The sequence below is a fragment of the Amphiprion ocellaris genome, unplaced genomic scaffold (assembly GCF_022539595.1).
Source record: "Amphiprion ocellaris isolate individual 3 ecotype Okinawa unplaced genomic scaffold, ASM2253959v1 Aocel_unscaffolded145, whole genome shotgun sequence".
In the NCBI taxonomy this organism is placed as follows: domain Eukaryota; kingdom Metazoa; phylum Chordata; class Actinopteri; family Pomacentridae; genus Amphiprion; species Amphiprion ocellaris.
The window spans coordinates 7,301-31,026 of NW_026559306.1; the positions used below are offsets into that span (position 1 = coordinate 7,301).

The following is a 23,726-nucleotide window of genomic DNA, read 5'->3' on the forward strand; positions in this document are numbered from 1 at the left end:
GTCTCGTCTCGTTTTGGTCAACGAAAATGAAGAGACATTTCAGCAGAGTTTTTATTTTGTAAACCGAATTTCGTCTCGTTTTTATTCGTCAACAATATTGCATTATATATTTTATTATAGTTATCGTCACATAACCAACATTTACGTTTCGTCTCGTCTCGTTTTCGTCGTGATAAAGGTTCGTTGACGACGATGTTTCGTCATAATTTTTGTTGACGAAAGCAACACTAGCAAGCAGTGACAAGTGTTGAAAAAATGAGATATTGCCTCATATTTCAACCGAAAATGTGGTAAACCATAAGTCTAGCTTGTCTTTCCCCTTCTGTTTCATCAGATCCTTGTGTACTTTCTAATTAAAAATAAAAAAGGAGCCAGCATTTTCCACTTGGGAGCACCTGTCCATTAATTACATAGAGAAAATATTCATGAGTGGAGCAATTTGTCACATCTTCGTCTTGTGTATCCGCAGTTCAATAGACATCTCTCGCCTGCCGTCCCCCACGACCGGAGTGTCGGCTGTAGAATCCCTCTCATCTAACCTGAACATGAGGCGTCACGCAGAGCGAGACCTGCGCTCGTCCAGGGAGGTGTTCTACGTGACCCGCCCACCTCTGGCCCGGTCCAGCCCGGCGTACTGCACCAGCAGCTCGGACATCACAGAACCAGATCCAAAGGTAGAGAGTTAAAGCGACGTCCCAAAGTCTATTTCACGTCTTCATTCCGCTGCTTGATATGCCGACTCTGCACTGTTGTGAACATGTTTTAGGCCTTCAGGGGTACATGCATACATTTTCATAAAACACAATCACAGTGTGAGAATATTTGCATATTTAGGGAATGATGAGCAGAATAATACATGAATGTTAATGTGGTTTGTCTGTGATTTCGGTCCATTATTCTCTGTGGTTTGATTGCGCCCTTTGTTCCTGATTTACTCTTAATTAATATTCTTAAGATATTCTACAATTGAATATGACAATGCGTCATGCAATAGAAAAAATGATCACAAACACACAGTCATGTATAGTTTTTGTATGTCTCAACGGATTTATATATTCATGGCAGCTGAATGCATTGTAATTAGATTAAAAACTTTAAATCTATATGCAATACAAGTAGAGTTTATAGAGTAGGATGTATGCTGTTTGTGTTTTCACGTACAGCAAGATATTAAAACTTAAAGCTATAGTTGGGTGAGTTTACTGGTGTAACAGACACAGTACACACACAGATGACAAAGTCAGTCCTAAAAACAAAATATATATATATTTTTAAAAATATGTTTTCTTTATTTTACCAGATAAGATAAATTGAGAACAATTACAATGATAACCTGGCAAGAGGCCCCAGCAGGAAGAAAGATAACAAATAAACAATACAAAAAAATGACACACAAGTGTTTAAAAAGACATTAAAAATACCCTAAATTTATGCTAGCAATTCAGTGAAAACAGTCAGCATGTGCAGCGGTCAGCTAGGATCTGCTGCAGCTTCTGCTTAACCATATAAAGTGATGGAAGAACTGATAGTTTTAGAGCCAATCGATTGCTGAAGCAAAGCGAAAGGAATTCCGGCCAAAGACAGTGTGAACCTTGGGGAGATGGATGGATGGATGGATGGATGGATGGATGGATGGATGGATGGATGGATGGATGGATGGATGGATGGATGGATGGATGGATGGATGGATGGATAGATAGATAGATAGATAGATAGATAGATAGATAGATAGATAGATAGATAGATAGATAGATAGATAGATAGATAGATAGATAGATAGATAGAACCTTTATTGATCCTGCAGCGGGGAAATTTTCAGTGTTACAGCAGCAAATACAGCCTGTACAGGACCTATGAGCTGTGTCTGGGCTTCATGTCTTCATCATGGCTCCACAAGAAAAAAATAACTGTCAGAAGATCTGGAAAAAAACACAAAAAAATAATCGTGAGACTTCAAAAAGGAGGAAATGAACGCAGGAAGGTCATTGGCCACATAAAAATCTGTGTAAACAGTTGCAGCAGCAATTAGGAGGTAAAGAAAAAGAGCAGAGAAAAAGATACTTGGAGAGCAAGAGCTGCTGTAACTAGCTGCCATCTTGACAGAGGCTGTTATGAGATGACTGGACCTCAGGTGGTAGTTGTTATGGGAGGGGTGTAGGAGGTTACTTAAGAACACATCCTTTGCAGAACTAAGACCAAAATGTTTGTTTTAACTACTGTAGTACTACGTTCCTTTTGTTGTGTCTCTCAGGTCCACAGCGTCAACAAAAGCGTGTCCATGATGGACCTTCAGGACTCTCGCATGAACAGCATCTCCAACCTGAATTCGGTGGGAGACATGCTCACCTCCTCTCAGGCCTCCATCGCCGGTCTTGGCCACAGCTTCGGGAACCTCGGCGGCCCTCTCCGTATGGGAGGCCACCTGCCAGCGGGTTCGGCGGGCTCCGGGCTGAGACTGAGCCAGATGGGCCACGTAGGGGGGCCCACCGAATCCATCTCTCAGCAACAGCAGCAGGCGGCAGCGGCCATGCACTTCCCCCTGTCTTTCCAGAACCCGCTATTCCATCTGGCTGCCCAGAACTCCCCAGCTCAGTCCCAGCAGCCTCCCCCTCCCCTCCTCCTCGCCCCCGAGCCTGAGAATGGCCACCACGACTATCAGCCGGCCTTTGGCAACAGCGCTTTCTCCCGCAGCGAGGACTTGTCCGCCCTGCGGTCACAGAGCAGTCTGGTGCAGCCCAGCATTGTCCACTCACACAGCTACAGCGATGACTTCACCCGGCAGAATCAGAGCAACGACTACGCCTGGCACCAGCTGTCCCTGCAGGTGCAGGTATGAATCTCTCACTTCTCTTCACACATACACAACGACAGCTTCATGTTTGTAATGAAATGCAACAATGTTCTTCTTCTCTCTTTATCATTTATCACAAATATGAGTAATATACATATATAACTGCAATCGGGCAAATAAGATCAATGCAACATAGATCTACTATATTATGTAAAGGTGATGTTAGTAGTTTAAACAAAACCTTAACCGTTAAGTGTGTACAATTCTATGGATATTTAGCAGATCATGCAGTCTAATGTTGCACCGACATCTCCTTTAATTTCAAGTTCTTAGAAGTTATTGAAACAGTCATCATGGATTTGACCTGGAAGAGTTTTCTCAAACCATCTCTGTCACATTTTTAAAAAAAATTCCAGCCACATTTTAAACCCTAAAATCTGAACAGCTGTGATGTGCTTCAGAAAGGCTCTTGCTGTTGCTGTTGTTGTTGTTATTGGTGGGGGTTTCTTAGCTGTCATATTCTTTAGAGTATATGTTGCGCTTTTTGTAATAAATATGGAAGAATTAGAAGCTTCATCAGGCACAGTGTTATGTAACATAAATCCATAAGACATCATAGATTACCCCTCTGAACTCCAAGCAGTTTCTGGGTGTTTATTTTTACTCACTGAAAGCTCATTTTTCACTGAAGCTCTGCACCTCCATGGAAACAGCACAGCCATGGCTAGAAACACAGAGAACTGAAAAATATCTTTAGTGCAGTATGACAAAGTCATATTACCATAAATAGCAGAAATAAGAAGTAGAATTTTTTTAATGTATTTTTCAAAACTTTACAAAATCTAGAATCAACATGTACAACATTTTTCAAAGTGCCTCACAGGTGTGATGGCTCCAGATACTATGGATATTTTGCTATTTGTCGCCTGTCTGCTTCGTGTAAACAGCCAGCAGTTCAGCCTAGTATAGCCAAAAAGTCCCTGACTGTTTGTCATGTTATTCATGGTTGAAGCTGAGTCACTAATGGCTTTTTGGTTGTGCTAAGAAGTGCAGAATTTTTAGTTTTTTACATATTAGTGTAAATGGTTAATTTTTAGAAACTTTTCTGTCAAATCTTTTTGTTGATTTTTCCCATTTATAGGATGAGTACAGAGATACCAAGACATTACAGATGCACAACAGTGGTCATCCCTCAAACGTATTAAACCCTGCTACAGTTGAAAATAATTTCTTCTTTGAAACTAAGGTGCATTGGAGAGCAAGAACTCTTTCTCGACCCAAACGACTCACTCAATCACCCTCATTCATCCCACAAGTATCAAAATGGACAAGACAATCAGATGATAGGGAGTATCAATAAGCAGAGAAATAATATAACAAAATGAATAAACTAACAAGAGAGAAGAGAGGAGAGAAATTATACAGTAATAATAAATAAGAATAATAAATAAATAAACATAATCATCAGCTCAGTGGTTCATTGGTTTTCAGCTTCAGTACGCAGCGTGTCTATATGAAGTAAAAAAGGCTGCCAGACTTTGTGAAAGGCCTGTAGGGAACCCTGAGAATCTGATTTTCTCAAATCTCATGCATTGTAAAATTTCTTGAATTGATTTTAGCAACTTTTTAAATGAAAGATAGAATAGCAACAATGTGGTGAAATATCACAATTTCAAGCTAAGATTTGGTTCAGTTTTCTGACGGAACAAGATATCACAGATGAATAGTCCAAATACCGTGTGATTTTTACAGTTTCTGATAAATGATGTAATTTTTTATTTTGGTATTTTTTTCCAAAGATAACCTGCCTTTCAACCCTGCCAACAGTTTTTGTGAGAAGAATAATATTCCATAAATAATGAGCAGTCAATAAAATTACATTTAAATTGATATTTCATTGGAGGGTGATAATGAACTAATAGCTTATTAGGAACCTGATCACTTTATTTTTGCAGTACGAGACTGTTTAGTGTTTTTTTTTTAATTTCCCCAGATTCCCCTTCACTTAGAATAAAATCATTTAGAGACCCAAACAGGTTGCTTTTTGCTCGTTACCATCAGGGTACATTATAATTTCCAGTTGCTAGTGGATCTGTGAATGTCTTGATGAGGAGCTTCACAACCAAGCTAAGATTTGTTAAAAACACCTGGATGTTTTTTTTTCTTTTTTACATTCCAAGCCAAATTGCCCAACATACTTAGAGCTTTGCCATTTATTGTTAGTGTGATTTTAACACTTCGACTGAGTTGATGAATTCTGATTAGCACCTGCAGTCCATTAGATCCTTGGTGTACTTTGCACCATGGTGAGACAGATCGTCAGGCTGCAGAATTAAGCTCCAGTCTAAAACAAAATGTTTATAAAATGGCTCTCTCTTGAGCAGCAGAATATGCAAATGTAACAGTAGCGTAAGGGCACTTGTAATTCTGCAGACAACGCACTGAACCAGGATCATTCCCTCCCCTGGTTGCTGAAACTTGTAGGGTGCTTGACCTCTATTATACGGCGCGTCCTTGTTTCAACAGGAATGGAAATTGGGCGTTCGGTCAAAAGGGCAGAAAAAAAAGCGTCACAACTGGTGATAAAGATGCCCATCATCATTTACATATTTACCCATCTGTGTTCAAACTGTTTCAAAAATCTATAACAAAGGCCAGAGTTGGAGCATTTTCAGTCAAGAAAAAAACTCCGAAGCACTTTTTAACTTAAATTGAACTGTCTCATGTTTGACAGAGTTAGATTAGTAAGACTCTTGTATTTTGTGAAACAGTTTTAAGTCAAATGGCGTGTAATGAACTTTTTGGCTAAGACTTGATGGTGCACTGCTGAGCTGCTGATCTATCACACTGATAAGTTTACTATGACTTGTCTGTGCAATACTGTAATGTTTAATGATGCTGTCATGTAGTCTCCATCTATTTCTGTCCTGCTGCGTGGGCCTTAATGGAACAAACATCACAAGCCTCCTGCTTATTAATACAGATGGTGTAGCCAGGACACTGCTTTATGCATTAATTATCTGTCCATCCATCCGTCTACACAATTTGCACTGCTGTTGTTTGATGAAGCACTAATGATTGAGGGCAAAAGCCGATTTCTGAATGTCCACACCTCTGAGGTCGACATGTGACAGGTCTGCTGATGTCAAAACAAAACAGCATTCAGTTCTTATGAACCGCATAAGCCCAAGTTTGTTTTTAAAATCAAAAGGCTCAAAACTTTGCCTTTAAATATATAACGTTTCTAAGTATTTACTGGTATGAAAACAGCCGATTTTAATTCCATTTTTATCTGTTTTCTCGCTCACTCCCATTTTCTGTATCTTTTTTCTATGGGTTTTTACTGTGTCCACTCTAACAGGTGCATTTGTCCAATCTAATGCATTTAGATGTTCTTCCACTAAATCTATTTTTACAGTGTTTACATGATTAGACACTGTCAGAAGCATTCATTTAATCAGTATGTTTTAACACTGAAGTGGTGTGTTTCACTGGATTACATTATATTGAGAGGTGACGCTCATATCCTTCCTACCTTTTTGCATCAGTCACATTGTTACTCGCTGTGGCCTCATTTTCCACTAATAATACACAATATAAAGTTCTGTACCAATATGGAAACAGCACAAGAAGTAGAGAGAACACAGCTATAACTACATTAATAAGAACATTATTTCATTTAAAACATGAAAGTCCGCAGCGGCTGATTTGTAGTAGGATCACTATCATGTCGCATTTAGCTGTTATGCTGCAAACAAGCGGAACAAACTGCCATTGGAGATGAAACTTTCACCAATGTAGACACTTTTAAATCCAGGTTAAAAACATTTCTTATGCACCTATGCATGAAATCTGCATGGTATTGTTTAACTATCTGCACCTCACTGTAATGCTCTTAATGTTTTATGTAAAGCATTTTGAATTGTCTTGGACATGAAGGGTGCTATTCAAATAAACTTGCCTTGCCTTAGTCGTTGTATGATTTCTGATGGATAAGTCCCGATAATCTGCAGCGGTAGATTTGTAGTAGGATCGCAATCATGTGATCGTCACTTGTTGTCATAATTTACAGTGATGCCATGCCACTATGTCGCAATGATACAGAAATCCTTAACAAATCCGTGGATCCAGACTATAAACCGCATCACTGCCAAAATCTAATGAGGTGGTCCTTGTGTCATTTCTGAACTTCCCTGAAAATTTCTTCCAAATCCATTGGTCCATTTTTGAGTAATGTTGCTAACAGACAGACAGACAGACAAGCCAATGCAGATCGTCACATCTCTCCGCTGAGGCTCCGCCTCCTTGGCGGAGTAGTAATGGTCCCCTTATGTGGTACACCTAATGTAGCATTTGTTTGTATCTTTTATAAAGCACACTTTGCCTTGTTGTCATTTCACTCTCTTCATTCATCTTTCCATCCATGTCAGCATGTGAGGAATCTTTGTGATTCTAGTGTTAAATAATTGGGATGGCACATGTCTTCTACATTGTTTTTGAAGAAGATAAAGTGCAGAGCTGATGTCATTTCTTCAGTGCAGTACATGCTGCTTTCATTCATCTCTGTGGGGGTACCAGTGTTAACAGCTGCCTGCCTTTGTTTCTTATTGGATTTTAACACAAGGGGCCTCAAAGTCAGCATTACACATAGTGGCTTTCAGTAATCATTTGCCTCAAATTCTTCTCCACTCTTAGGAGTCTCTCCAGCAGCAGCACCTGATGGGAGTAGCATCTCAGACAGGCACCGGTACAGGAACTCCTGCTTCTTTGGCCACACCTCCAACAACGGTCCACCCCGTCCGCCAGACGTCCATCGCCCCGCAGCACCTCAAGTCCCAACGCTCCATCAACACCGCCACGCCTCCGAAGGTCCGTCCGCAGAGCAGGAACCTCCTCCTCGACTCTTCTGACACAAACCTACATGGCAGTCAGCCGAAATCACGCCAAGCTCAGCAGCCGTCGCAACAACAGCAGCAGCAGCAGCAACAGCAGCAGCAGCAGGCCCAGCAGCAGCAGGACGGCCAGCTGTCGGTGACAGACAGTCCAGCTCCTGGCCTCCCCTACCAGACGAGCTCCACCAAAGAGAACCAGGGTCCGCCTGCAGCTGCAGAGGAGTCCACGGACACACCCACGAAAAGCACCAAGAAGCCTCAGTCACAACTGCAGCCACCGCAGCAGCATCTGCTCAAGCCAGTTGTCAATAAACAGGTAATGTTCACTCAAACTGCAGAGAAAATATTCAAAAATATCTGAATGAGGCGATGCACACAAGAGTCAGACTTCTTTAGTGCCTCAGGTTATACATAACGTCTTTGCATTAAGATATAGATTTTAATTATTTGAATTCTAATGAGAAAAATTCCCGAGTGAGTGAACAACTGAAATCACGACTCTCCGCTGTTGTTGTTCCAGGGTTCTCAGTCGACCTTGAGCACTACGGCGATGAACGAGCGGACGGTCGCCTGGGTGTCCAACATGCCACATCTCTCTGCAGACATCGAGAGCCTGCGGCCGGACCGCGAGGGTCAGCTGAAAGAGTACTCCAAGAGTATGGATGAGTCACGACTAGAGAGGGTAGGCACTGGTTTTTCTCTTCTACCTCTTCAAAAAAATAGACACACTCACTTTATACTGTTTAGTTAACAGAAGGCTAAAAAAAGTTGCTTTTATTCTAAGCCTGGATGTGAGTAAAAATAGTGTTTGAGTTCTCCAGCACCTCTATGCCAATATTTAGAAATTATAATATTTACAAGGATCAACAAGAATCTGTTACCAGCTTTTCAAATTTTTGAGGAATTGCCTCCTGAGGCCAGTGTCAGCCAAAAAACTGTTCTTGTTTTCTTCTTTTGAGGAGGAAAAAAGGGACACTCTGGAGAAAAGAATGAAATTCAAATTTCAGAATGTTAGCATTTGGCAACTCCACGTACCAGCAACTGCAAAACTAAATATTTGAATACCAATAAATCATCAGAAATCTCAGTGGTCAGGTTGTACCTGTCAAAAAAATCATCAAAACTTTTCTTATTTTCATGGGAACTTGCAAAATCCTAAAGCTCTACTCTCATTTTTCTGAAGCCTTTGTGATTCCTTGTAAGCCGCACTAATTTTTCACTGGATTGGATTCAAATTTGTACTGAACATCCACGAAACCCTGAGGATAATTTGTATTGGAACAGTTGTTGCTGCGTGTTTTACAGTAATAATACAAATACATTAAAGTAAAAAATAGGAACTTGCTACCTGAGTGTCCGTTGGATTAAAAAAAAAATCCAATAGTTTTCACCAACTTGAAAACAAATTTTGATTCTGTGTATAATTAATGTACTTCTCTGCAGAAGTTATTTGGGAAGGCATAAAAAAATCGACTGTCACACATCTTGCTAAATGCATCTTTAGATTTATAAAAACTTTTTCTGCTATTTTGACTATTTTTTTCCCAAGAAAGATTAGTCTCTTTAAAGGGGGGATATTCATTGCAGATAGATACAAAATTGAAAGATTTCTATGACTCTTTTGTCATTTGAAAATATTTCTGAAAACAGCTAACAATCACTGGTTTTATTCGGATATAGGAGTTTGGACTACTTGACTACAGGTTTTTCTATCCCACACCGAAATCATTAGATCTTTATTATTTATTATTATTCATTTCTGATCTTTGCTGAATATATCATCCAAATCCATTTGTCCGTTTTTGTTTAATGTTGCATACAGACAAACAAACAGACTAACGTACGGCAATCGTCACATAACTCCGCCATGTTCCTTGGCGGAGTAATAACAGAATTATGCCACTAGAAAATATAAACTACGTCCTAATCATTCCCACTTGAATTATCCCCCCAATGCTCTCTGGCAAAGCTCTTGCCAGCATGGAAGTGCTCACCTCCTCTAGTTTCCACAGTTAGAGGCTCCACCTGCTGGTGCAACCAGGTAGACTAATCCACAATACCTGAAGTGTGCATTATTTAGGAAAATGGCATCGGTTATTGGCAGACAGTAACTATTTAAATGGCTCTGACTGGATTAGAGGTAAAAAAAAAAAAAATTAAAAATCAGGAACTTGCTAATTTCAACTATTGTACTTGTAAATCCTGAAAAATCTGAAGCAATATCTACACTGAACTTAATCCTTGTTAATTAACAGCTTCTTTTATTTGACCTGCAAAGGGTTTGTTTTAACTTGTTCAGACGTATTGAACGTATACATGTTAAAACCTTAACAGAATTATACAGGAGTAGTAACTGGATGAATTTTGTATAGCAAATAATTCAAACACTCTTGCTTAGGTGAGTGCTTATTGTACAAGTCTGAAGTTGGTGGTTACACACATTTAATCTTGGCAGAATTCCACCACGGCTTTCTCTGCACAGAAGCTTGCTGCTGTACAACAGAGCTGTGTCTACATTGATAAAATCACTCATCACTCCAGGAATATTCCTGAATATCCGTGCTAAGGTGAGTAAAGTGACATTATTTCATTTCTTCTGCAGGTAAGAGAGTACGAAGAAGAAATTCATTCCTTGAAGGAGCGGCTGAAGATGTCTCACCGCAAACTTGAAGAATACGAGCAGAGACTCCTGACGCAGGAGCAGCAGACCAACAAGATCCTGCAGCAGTATCAGAACCGTCTGGACGACAGCGAGCGCCGCCTCAAGCAGCAGCAGTTGGAGAAGGACTCCCAAATTAAAGGCATCATCAACAGGTGATTGGTGTTCAGGTTGAACTGGCAGACATTAGGCTACACCAGGTACTGCTTGGTTTTGACTTTGGCATCAGGTTTATCACACAAAGATGTTTTTCTCCACATGAATAACGCACAACTTACGTTTCTGAATAACCGTTAAAGCTTCTACAATGCACATATTTTTTAAAGTAACATCCCATATCATGATTATATTTAACTATATAGTGGATGCATCCTGATCTTGCCAAGTGGTGGTTGTTCTGGGATCAGCATTTTGTGTGATGTGACAACAAATGCCTCAAAAACAAAAAACAAAAAAACAAAGATTCTGAAGCCATTAGTGACTTGACTACAACCAACAATTACATTACAAAAATGTAGGGATTTTTTTTTTGGGCTGAACTGCAGGCTGTGTAAACACAGAGCAAATAGAATACGGAAACAAAATAAAAATGTAATATATCTCTAGTATGTCACCATTTTTTTCCCACTCGTGAGCACTTGTTTTGCAAGTTGATTCCACTTTCCCCAAAATAAATAATCAAGAAATTCAACTTTGTTTTTTTCTGCTTTTGTAAACTATGATGTTATAACTTTGTCTTACTGTACAAAGACATTTTTGAGTTCTCTCTAGTTTGTGCAGTATTGGAGCGAATAAAACACTTGGAGTTTTGAGCATTAAATATTAACGAGCATCAAATAATGGAATACATCACATGGCTTGTCTTTCTGAGTCGAATATTAGGCTACACATAAAAAGATTGGTTGTTTTTTCTTTTTATAGTTAGCTACTTGCATATTGTTGAGCAAGAAACCGAAGAATGCTTATCAGTTTTGACAGATACCAACCATGCTAGCTGTTAGCTCACATATGCTAACTAATGTTACCTCACCTCCATGGTAAAAAAAATCCCAATAATATAAAAAGCAAAAAATGTCCTTATACTAATAAAGCTGTAGTAGCCGACTATATATTTACATTTGCAAACTTTCATGCTGTGAGAGAGCTAAGGCCGTTATCACAGGTCTGAGAACAACAATCACTTGGCCAAATCATGACATTGCGAGTGTGATGAGAGAGAAACGGTGTGTTTACTATGGAGACACTCAATACTGCCTATATATGTGACCTGGTGAAGCAGCATTTTTTTCCTTTTATCCCTCTAAAGTGATGCAAGTTATCAAAAAAATATAAAAAAAACCCAAAAACTGAGAGCTTCACAAAATCAATACATATAAGCAGTGAAACATTACTAAAGAGAAATCTTGTACAAAGTGAAAGTGGTAAAAATGGTCACCAGCATCACTGTTTTTTCTGGAAACTTCCTCTAATTAAAGAAATAGTGTTAGTTAGTTCTGTAAATACTCAAAGAAGCATCATCAGCTATTCTTTGCTCCTCGTGTTGACACACCTCGTGTGTTGTTTCCTCGTGTTGTCCTGCGGGTCAAAACTGACCTTTTTTAAAGATTGAAAATGTGGGAAAAAAATATTATAATATAATTTTCACAGTGAAACTTCTGATGTCCACATTTTCAATGTTTTTGGGAAATCTTTGAACATCTTTTGGTGGAAAAAAAGAAATGTTAAAAATGTTTCTTAAGAACATTCACATAAAAATCAACCAAAATCCAGAGAATTTCGCTGGATTTTGGTTGATTTTTATGTGAATGTTCTTAAAGAAAATATTAGAAGTTTTACTGATCTATATATGTAATCACTTTAGATATTTTTAGGATTTTTTTTTGAAAGATTTTTATGAATTTTTTGAAAATATTTACAAGAATTTTCTTGCCAAATCTGGGGGATTTAAAAAAAAAAAAAAAAAAATTAAACTTTTAAGGGAAACTTTTAAGGAATTATTGGAATTTTCCTCCTGAAGGTTTTGCAAATTTTCAGAAATTTGGGGAATTTTTTTGCTGATCTTTTTCAAACAAGGAAACAGTATTTTTAGGTGCCTGTAAATGAAGACAACAGGAGGGTTAAGACCATCACAAAATATGATTAGAATTTAATTACAAGTTTCCCACACAAATGAAACTTGCATTATGCCACATCTATCAGATTTTAAAGAAATAGTTCAACATTTTGGAAAATATGCCGTTTGCTTTCTTACAGAGAGTTAAATGAGAAGAATATGAGCCAGGAGGCAGTTAGCATTGGCTTAGCATAAAGATCAAGTGCAGGAGGGAAACAGTTGGCCTTGCTGTCTGCTAATGTCCTTCTAATCCACGACACAAATATTGTTTGACATTTCTGTTTTGTGTGGATTTAACAAATGAGGTTCTACATGTTAATTAGTGAGCTTTAGATGTGTTGATGATCTTCATTCTAAGCAAAGCTAATTATCTCCTGGATTTAGCTCTGTGCTTGAAGGTACTCTGTGGAATTTTCTCATAAACAAACACAGTCTATATTGACTTGAATTTGCATATATCTATTAAGCACCATTATGTTTCCATCCACATGATTTTGGCACATTTTCAATTTGCACATAAATAAACCTAAATGGAAATGCAACAAAACCACAAACAAACAAAAAAAATCCAACAGCCTATAGTCAGAATTTTGCAAAAAAAAAAAAAAATGCTGTATTGATAAAAAAAAAAAAAACAAAAAAAACAAAGTGCAATGGAAGCCCGCTTAGAAAAGAAATCATCACGTATACAAAGCATGTGGCTTCAGTGCCACTCAGGCTTTTACTTAACTGTAGTGATTATAAATAGCAACAGACCAAAACATCAGATGTATGTAAAGTGATGGGAATACAGTGGTGGAAAAAGTTTAAAAATAAGAAATTTTGAGTATTGGGTCATTTTGATAGAATTTAGTTTTGTTAGATTTTCTTGTAACAAACAAAATAAAACCATTTGTATTTGTGTCTGTCTAATGCAGTCACACCTATTGAAACACAAAAAGGATTTTTCCACAAATATTTCATGATAATATTTGAGAATTTGAACTTTTTCCCACCACTGTATAATGTTCTTCACCTTGACACAAGCCAGACAGAAGTACTAGATTTTCAATGTGTTTTCTGCATATACACTAAGGTTCAAAAGTTTGGAGTCATTTAGAAATGTCTTTATTTTTAAAAGAAAAGCATTTTTTCAGTGAAGATAACATTAAATAAATCAGAAATACAGCGTAGACATTGTTATTGTGGTGACTGACTATGCTACATTGTGCTAGCTAATCATGTTGAAAGGCGAATTGATGATTAGAAATCCCTTGTGCAATTATGTTAGCACATGAATAAAAGTTTTCAAGAGTTTTCATGGAAAACATGAAATTGTCTGAGTGACCCCAAACTTTTGAACGGTAGTGTACATTTTCCACTGTTCAAGGTTTGACTCTTTTGGCATCTTGTTGCACCTTCTTTTTTAAAAAAATATTTAGTGTAAGGAGGTCGATCAAAGCAATTCTTAACTAATCAGCAACAACCCAAGCCTGATCTGTTGTTTAGGCCTGCTGTGGCACATGTAATGCAAATCTAAATAATTTACTTAATATGCACAGCAATGCCAATCAATGATTAATTAATAATATGTATTTAGCATACTTTATTTTTGGTTATGCACTGATATTGCTGGCAACAGAAATGTGACATGGGCCACAGATGCAAGAGCTACATATGCCACTGAGATATAGGTACAGCATTTTAATTTACCCTGACTTGAGTTTTTTGTAAATGTGCTGACCGGAAGTCATTAAGCCTCACATAACGGTTTGTCATGGTGCCCCTGTGCTAGCTAAAAACCCTCCCAACACTCAGTGGAAGTGATTGTATTCTCTGGTAGCTACAGTATTAAACAGTAAGAGGCAACCAGGTACTACAGCTAATCTATCACACCTAGAATCTTTATTATTTAGGAGAATGATATCAACAGATACTAAATATTAAATGACTCAGACTGGAATTGGGGGCAAAAAAAAAAAAGGTTCAGGACAGTAATAGTTTAATGGCACTGACTTTCTGGAAATTTATTTCAAATTTGCAAGATATTTTAATGGAAACGTGGTTTTTGTGTCTGTGTAAGTAACAATGGATCTTACTCACCAGTTTATTCCTCCCTGGTGACAATAGTCAAAAATTCCACAGGGTAGTTTTAATCTGCAGACATAACACAAAATGATTTGTATCCATGCCAAATTTTGATTTCATATACAGAATTTTTATTTGACCAGTAGGTTCCTTCTGGCTGAAAATGACAAACAATTGACAATAGAAGGGCAAGACATTGTGTTAGAGATGGTAATGGCAAGTGTTTTGTTTGTTTATGTCCAAAATTATTCCACAACCCCTAAAAATGTCACAAAGTTTTCAGAAAATGCAGTTTCAATGCATTTTCAAATGCTCCGGGTAATTTTAACTATGTTCTACATTGTATTACACTGTAAATTGGAAACAGCTGATGCATGGTTCTTTAACAAGTCAATTCCATTTCAGAGCTAAAGCCACTGAGCTTAGAGAGGACCTCGAGTTGTGCACTGTGCATGCTCACAAGATGGGGAAAGGCTATAAAGCCATATCCGAGTGTTTTAAAGTGTCAGTGTCCACAGTGCAAAACGAAGTCAACAAGTACAAGTAGTTCCACTTCAGCAGACACCACACAAGGCTCGTCTCTATTGACGCCGACTAAGGAGTCTCTGCTTCTGCAAGACAAGCTCACCAGACATCACCTAACCTTTGAAAAAGCTCTCTTGGACCAATAAGAAAGCCTCTGGAAATGGTGTTGTCTCGACACGGGGACAAAGAGAAGCACTGAACCTGCAGAACACCATCACCATCGTCAAGCATGGTGTTGAGAATGTAATCTTTTTGGGGTGTTTTTCAGGCAGCCTTGTCAAAATAAATGACATCATGAGAAAAGAGGTGGAAAATAAGATTCTAGTGGAAAACATCAGGCAGTTTGCAGAAAAACTTGGCCTTAGGCCGCATTTGATGTTCCACCAAGGTTTCCTGACCTTGTGTTCAAGAAATGGTTACCAGAAAACACTATCAGCAATAAGGAGTGGTCCAGACCTGAATCACATCAAGAATGTGTGGAGGAAACTGCACCAGAGAGATAGCAAGGACTCCTTTTAACCTGAGATCTGGATGTAATCGCAAAAGAGAAGAGATTCCAAAATCCCAATGGGGAAATGAAAATAAACTTGCTAGCAAGTAGAAGAACTGTTTGTAACAAATACAGGCTTTGCCACTGATTACTGAGAAAGAGTATGAATCATTTTGGGCGTTTTGAGGACTTTGTGGCAAATGTTTAAAAACTAAAAAGATGAAGGAAAAAAAAGTGTGATTTACAGCCAGAAGAAACCTATTAGTAAAAGTAAAATACATGAAATAATCACATCTAGAAGATTTATTCATAATCAGAAATTTGATGTACATCTTCTCATTCAACTTTCAAATAGAAAGCAGTTCCCGAAACACGGGACTGTCCCTTTAAATGTGTCACACTTGACATTAAAATCATACACATTAGACTCAATCAATCTAGGTTAAAATGTAGATTTATTAGCATTTATTTCAATAACTTGACAATACAAGACAGAGGAAACCAAGCTAGACTAACTCCAACCGTAGCTACTCCGACTTGAAAGAAATAGGATTTATTCCCAATGAATTGCTTGTTAAATTCCTTTCTGAAACCACAATATACAGATCTCACATGTCCTCTCATTTGGTAGAACTCCTGCTCCTGGATGGGTGCACATCTCACTATCCTGCACATTGTCATTTCACAAGTTCTGTATCTCCACGGCTGAATCTTAGCTGTCTCAACAGTTTGGAAGGCGGCTGAGATTCAGCTTCAGGGAGCTCTGAGGATAGCTGAATGTGCCCGCAAACACGTCAGGAACTTAATATCATCATATGGCCGCACAATCCTACAGTAAATTTTTTTGAAGAACACCGGCTTCATAGTTCTATTTTTGTCAACCGGTATGTTTGTTTCTATTTCCCTGTTGTCAGACTCATGGCTGTGGAAGATGAGCTGAGAGGGGGTGCCATTCCTGATATTAAGCCTCGAATCCTCACAGACCAGGTTTGTGCCTGTGTCTACATCTTTTATCATCCCTATTCGCTAAACCAGTCATGTCCTAAAACCGTTTGCTTCATTCTTGCATCACATCCAGAGCATTTTGCCAGAGCCAGTGCAGGGGAAAAGTTTGCCGCTGTCATACCCGTCACCTACTCCCATCTTTCAAAAAGTGCATTTGTCACATCTGAAATAGCATTCCGCCATTTGCCACACATGCCTGAGGGGGGGAGAATGAAAACAGCGCTGATCCTCAAAATCAAGAGCTGGATTTATGTTCAGAGGTTAATCTGGTGTGCCGCTGTGAAGGAATAGCAAGTCTACAACGCAGAAGCCGAATATTATTTCCCACCAAAAGATTATTATTATACCACAGGACGCATTCATCCTCAGAAAAACCTTGACCGTGACTCACCAGCAGCGTCACACTGATTCTTCAGGGCTCGGCTTCATTGAATGCACCATGTGGGCTGGATTGTGACGCAGGTGAAGAGGCTGAGCGTGTTTGTGTGCCGTGTTTATGCCGAAATAACTCGGGAGAAACATTTGCTATCCTTGAAATACACTGTCACTTTCTCTCGCAGCTCTCAGTATCAAGAGCAAATAGACAAAAAAGTACCACTTGAAAACACAGACCGTGCATAGAAATGTTCCTCCTCCGGGCCCTGCTGTGAGACTGAAACTGTTTTAACACCAGATTTCTTAAACACACATGAGCGAGTGATGAGAATAAACGTCCAAACTGTGCAGCCCAATTTAGAGGCGAGTAAAGCAGTTTCATTATGGCAAAGCGGGATTAGTGTGCGAGCCGTAATTTTTTTTTTGGCTCAAATTGCTGTCAGAAGTACAGTGTGATAATACTCTTATGTTGGAATGCTGCCGTTATTGGAGAACAAAAGTGTTGAGAAATGTTATTCCTTCAGAATGGGAGAGACTTGTGTCTTCCAAACGTTAATCAGAGAATTAGGAATTTAAAGGAATGCTTCGTTTATTTGCTTTCTTGCCAAGAATTAGAGAAGAAGCCACCAGACAGTTAGCTTAGCTTAGCACAGAGAGGGAAAATGTGGAAACAGCTAGCCTGCTTCTGTCCAAAGGTGTCAAATCTGTTTCTTAGCACCTCTAAAGCGGACTAATTGACAGCTTATAGCTTGTTGGTTTTATCTGCGCACAAAAAGCCGATGTGTGGGTTATGAGCTGAACTAGCAGGGGCAGTAAGTTCCTGGAATCTCTGCTGGTTTCTTTCGCTAGCAGCTAATAGTTAAGAAATTCTGACAGATATGAAGTCTTTGTCAAAAGCCCACATCTAACACTGAACATGAAACATTTGTGGCACAAAAACTATTCACCAAAGCACCAATATGTAGACATAAAGTGACGTAATAAAATATTTGTAGTATGTAATGTGCAAAATATGCGATATAGTGTGTTAAAATGTAGATAATCTATAATGCAAAAAGTGTGCAAAATAACATGCATATCTAAATATTTCAATATAACATAAAATATTTTTAAATATTATATTAACTTATATGACAGTCTCAGAGATGTAGGCAACATATGTATAGAAATAAACATTTGTGCAGGCTTAGACCTTAGTCCTGCCCATTAAACACTCTAAGACAGAACCATGCTCCAGAAAATGTAATATTAGCCGATTTTTTTCCCAATTCTTAAACATCTGCATCACTGTCGGCCAATCAGTATTTACCATGCAGACATCAACGTTCTCATCTAACTCTCAGCAGGATGGTGAATAATTGTATATTGCAAAAAAAGTGGAACTATTGCCTTAAACGTTCACTTTTACTAAGCTGTAAATTGAAAAAAGAAGTAATTGCGTCTGTTTTCTCTCCCTTCAGTCTATCAGCCAGGTCTATGGTGGCCACCCAGGATCCTGACTGCCAGTTCCAAAGTGACCAGAGTTCATGATGGTCACTCGTGTGTGAGAAGACTGATTCGAGTGCTCCTACAAAACCCCATCAAGACAAAGCTCTGCAGTGGATCCAGCAGGACTACTGGAGGCATCATCTCACCGCATTCTCAAAAAGACTTTGCACATATTTAAACTTAGCCTGTACCAGAACTTGACAATCAGCTTAGCGTGAGAACCAACGTGTGCAGCCAATCTTCTGCACAGGTTGGCTGAAATATAAGCCAGTGCCACAACAATGGCAATACTGCACCTATTGAGTTTCTTTATTTAATTGGAAAAAGCGAGAAGAGGCGTGTAAAACACTGGGGACGAAGATGGATCCATGATTTTCTCTGCTGCAAGCAGCGCTTTTAGGTGGCTGCAGACAAAATGTAAAAAATGCTTTTGACACAAGCACAATATCCCTTCAGGCCGACGCCTGTGACAAGCAACAAGCATGTCGTTAAATCATTTGCCATCTCTGATCCTCAGATGTGGGGCCCAAGCAAAGACCTATTGTACTATTTGGCTCTGATGAAATCATCCAGCAACATATTCTCATTGCAGAGATATTTTCACTTACGAAGGTGGTTATCGTTATGATTTTTACATCCTTTATAGTGCAGCCATTCCATCTGAAAAGATGCCAAACGAGTCCTACAATCAGCTTATGACTGCTTTAAGTACAATCTGAATCCTCTTGTTGGTTTCCTTCAGCACACGGTGTAGAGCCTTGACTTTGGATGTATAGAAAAAGTATTTCTTAAAACTACAAAATCTTTTTAAGAATGGTAATACTTTACAAAAATTATCCAAGATTAAAATGTGTTTTTGTTCATTTTGTAATAATATTAATGATGAGTAATTATCATGATAAAATATATATAGAACATTTCAAAACTGTGATACAAAGTGCTTCAGAGGTAACATGAAGACCTGAAATGGAGGAAAAATTGTGGCAAAATTTTTCATTTTACTCAGCGTGGGACTAAATGTACTGAAATACTGAGACTATCATGTCACAGTGACTTGGTCCTGGAGACCAGAATGTCTGTGTTATGGACTGTAGTGTTTATTTTGGGAGATGTGAGTGTTTTCCATTCAAAATTGTTATCATTATGGGAAGCTTAATCTGTGCCAGATGGGACTGAAAACCTATGAAGTTTGCTGTAATGGTGCCACCATTTTTAAGGAACATCACACTTTTACTTAAATTTCATGTTACTTAGGTGATGCTTTCATAAATTCCTCAAAGAATAATAATAGTTCCAGCTTCTCAATTAAAAACTAATTAGCAATTATTTAAGAAAACAAGCAGGTTCAGAGTGAAAATGGTTGCTATTTGCAGACGGTGTTGGTCATAAAGGCAGCCTAAACCAGCAAAGCCTCAAAAGTAATAAATGAACTTGAAATTAAAAGGTCTTTTAGCGTTTTTATGTTAGTTTCACTGTACAGCACTTTGTAACACTGGTTTGAAAACGTTGGTATATACATAAATTTTAATAACTTTGACTATAAACAAAATGTGCGCCTGGAAACAAATCATATTCTAGCAAGTAGTGGATTACTCATCTGTTGTGTTTAACGTTTCTGAAGCATAGATGTGCAACAGTTCTGCATGAGCTTTTTAAATGCAAGGACGAGTAAGTCAATTTTGCTGTCAGATATTATACTAATGTACAAAAGAAAAAGACAAAAAAAAAACAAAACTTTGACACGGCTTTCTTATTGGAAGGCATCTTTTTTTTTTATCCGACCTGCTGACTCTTCCGTTTTTTTCAGAAGAGTGTGGCATTCAGCCTTTTGCATTATACGACATGAAAGAGGGAAAAATGAGGAAAGAGACGGTGAAAACAACAAAACAATAAGGAAATCTACAAGCAGGGATAATGTAGTATATGTGCATAGGATTTGACTGCCTTACAGTCTGTGCCACAGAGCCCAAAATATCAATGCCAATACATAAAAAAAACCTGTAAACTTTGTAAAATAAATGTCCTTTTTTTTGTAGTCAGGTGATGAATTAATAAGCAGTGTGTTGGTTAACTCTGTACGTTAGTCAGAATCATTTACATTACAAATTTCATGGTTGATATAATTTATCTTAACCTCTTGCCTTTAAAAAGACATTTTCTTTCAAGATAAATATCAATGATACAAAGTTAAATGTTTATGTTACCAGAAATGTATAAAATAGCTTAATGTATATCTATTCTTATATGTAAAATGTATTCAAATCAAGGGTAGGCCTTCAGGCATGTTGAAGTTGTGGTTAAAAAAAACTGATTCCTATAGTATTCTAACTCTTAATGCTGCAATCCAGAAACTACAGTGCTATGGAGTGACTGCGTTCATGGGATGAGAGCTGATTAAGTTCCCAGAATAGCACATTTCTGTTCCAGATGAAATAATATGACGAATATCTCTCTAATAGCTCGCCTATGTTGTGTAACCAAAATAGCAGTGGTGCTTTCAACAATGCTGGATTGCAGTTTTAAGTCTTTTTATTTATTTTTTTTTGGAAACATGCATTTATTTATTTGGCCTGCATTGCAATACAGTATTTTGAAATGTTATACCTGCACTTCGGTTTTTATTTTACGAGAAGCTGCAATCCATAATCTCTATGAAAAATGTTTTTAAAGACATAAAATATATAATATACCCATGTGTTATTGAACCTTTCTCTGTATTAGCTGCAGTGGTACAGTGTGCTACCTCTGAAGTCACGCCCTTATCACCCTTTTCTGTTGGAATTATCGGCTTTATGCCATGACCTGAGAGGATGCTTTCTTACTTTTTATTTAAGAGACAATACTAACAAACGAGTTAGAATTCTGCTTCAAACCAGACAGGAGAGTCAGGTAGAACTTTTGGTTGCTTGTTTATTGCTATTTTTTGGATTTCCTGTGCACAGCGTTTGCAACCATAGGGCCAATTCTAAAGTTTGTCCTGTTTAATATTGTATTTAAGTGCCGTTACCATCACAGTCACTCGCTTTTATTTATGGGATGGTTGTGTTCCAGGTATTCGTCAGACTCTCAGGTGTTACAAGGAACACAGAGATAACTTTTAATATCTTTAAAGCCAAATGCATAAAAAATTGAAAACACAAATGTTTTTGGCGAATGAGCATTAAAGCTAAATGCTAAATGCAACTGCTCTGTTTTTATTTTGGTCGGCTCTTGGCCCTCATCTCATCCGTTTATGGTTTCATTTACACCTTCTCTTTTTTATTAGTCGCTATATAACCTGAATTTTCTGTTTTTTGGTCCAAATGAAAAATGTGACAAATGTCCCACTGTAGTACAACTTGATGAGTAATATTATAGAAGATATTATGAAAGAAGAGCTCTATGTTTACAGAATTATCACATTTTAAGACAATGTATGAACCTTTGTTGACCCAAGGGGGAAAAACTGCCGCTTTGCTGCAGCTAAAGCAGGACCTAATAAATGAAGTGATATATATCTTGTATATTATAAATAAGGGTATTTAACATCAATCGACATATTTATGTTTCTAAAATAGATGTATAGCATTTTGGAATGAAACTAAATATTTTTCTTGGCAGCTATTATTCTGCACAATTGACCTACTGTGTCACAAATATATATAGTTGGTGGGATTTCTGACTTGAATTAGGCCTACTGGATGTAATAACTTAATTTACTTGATATTTCTTTTGAAATAAGCCATGCCCCATTGATAAGCCATACCCTCCAGTCCCCTGATGTTGTATGGTGGATGTTTAATGTTGGTAGTTTTATTTATAATGGTAGTTATTGTAGGTATGATTGCGCTTGTAATTATTATTATTAGTGTAAGTATACTTGATTGATATGATTTGTTTTGTTTGAACAAAGGGAATGTATTCATTTTTCAGGTGATTTTTCTGAGTGATTTAAATAAATTAATAAATCTCTAATTGAGGATCTGTTATTTTAAATACTTTAACGGGTTTTGAGTCTAACAACGGTTACATTACGTTATAATGGAGGCTTCAGTGCATTGGTTTTGTAGTAAATTCAGAACATGGGCGGTATGTTAAATATTCTGTTGTCAGTGATTATGTTTTATTAAAGATCTTCACTAACTATAAAATCCGAAGGGAACAGATCAGAAAAGATGAAAATGTTACTGAGAGAATTTTAGAGACAGCCTGGGGTATCTTTTCTCAGCTCTGCAGTACAATAAAGTACAGCAGTGGATTAAAAATCCAAATAAACAGCCCCAGAACATCTTAGTCTCTCTGTCATAGCGGAGGAGGTGCCACTATTCTGTCTAAATCCAGATCTGGCCTTAAATAGGCAACATTAAAATTAGATTGATGAACATTAAAGCTGCACTAATCATTCTTGTTATATTAACAGTGTGCCAAATGACTCTGTAAAATGTGATAAGGAGTCAGAGTGACAAACCCCTAGATAATATCACCCAAAACAGTTTCCCCTAACTCTAATGAGCAGTTTTAGCATCTTTTAGCTCACCACTAATTAGCTTTACTGTTTTGGTTCAAAGTTAGCAACAAGCTGGAGAACATATTAGACAAAATAGCATCTAAACAGCTAGAATTTTCTTAAGAGTCCAAAAACAGAAGCAACAGAGAGAGAATATAAAATTTGAAAAAATGACTTCAAATTAATGCTAATGATGAATGTTGCTGAATGAGTAAATAGGCTAGAATCTGCTAACACATTAGCCATGACATCTTTAGAAAAGGATAAAAAGCTGTCGATGTTGTTGTGTTTTCAGCTTGTTTTTGCACCTTTATGTATTCAAAAAGACAAAGACAATCCATCAACACTTCTATAAAGAAATGCTTTGGAGAAACGTACTTATTCATTTTTAGACAGAGAGAACCAGTTAGCTTTGCTTAGCACAAAAACTGATGCAAGAACAGTTGCCAGGCTCCAAGAATACAGTCTGGCACATAACCACATGTAAAACAGTAAATTCACACAAAAGTTTTCTATGTGTTCCGTGTTATTTGATGAGCTTTAGAGGTGGTGGAAGGCTGCTTTTAGAGCCAGAGCCTCTATTCAGTCTTTGTGCTAAGCTAAGCTAGCTTACTACAATTTCAACATATTTTCTTTTTTAGAATGTAATTCAGATGTAATTCATCAGAGAAATCATGAGATTTGTTTCAAAGGCAGCTTTTTGAAAAAGTTTTGTCTCTGCAATTTTATTAAATGTGGAGCAAAATATGCCAGTGCACAATAAAGAAAAATAATTGTTTTAACATTTCAATTTTGAATCAGCTGAAATGTAAAAATAGACCATTTTGAAAATGGC

At 37.7% G+C, this 23,726-nt stretch overlaps 1 protein-coding gene across 1 annotated transcript; it reads left to right on the top strand.

Annotated features, from left to right (window-relative positions):
• The first annotated feature begins 410 nt into the window (after positions 1-410).
• On the top strand, positions 411-22,359 carry LOC111574162 (ras/Rap GTPase-activating protein SynGAP-like). Its single transcript, XM_035952081.2, has 7 exons — positions 411-674; positions 2,252-2,830; positions 7,487-7,999; positions 8,204-8,365; positions 10,286-10,497; positions 16,452-16,524; positions 18,378-22,359. Exons 1-7 carry the CDS (start codon positions 426-428, stop codon positions 18,414-18,416), a joined length of 1,827 nt encoding a protein of 608 aa, XP_035807974.1. The 5' UTR covers positions 411-425; the 3' UTR covers positions 18,417-22,359.
• Positions 22,360-23,726: the final 1,367 nt, after the last annotated feature.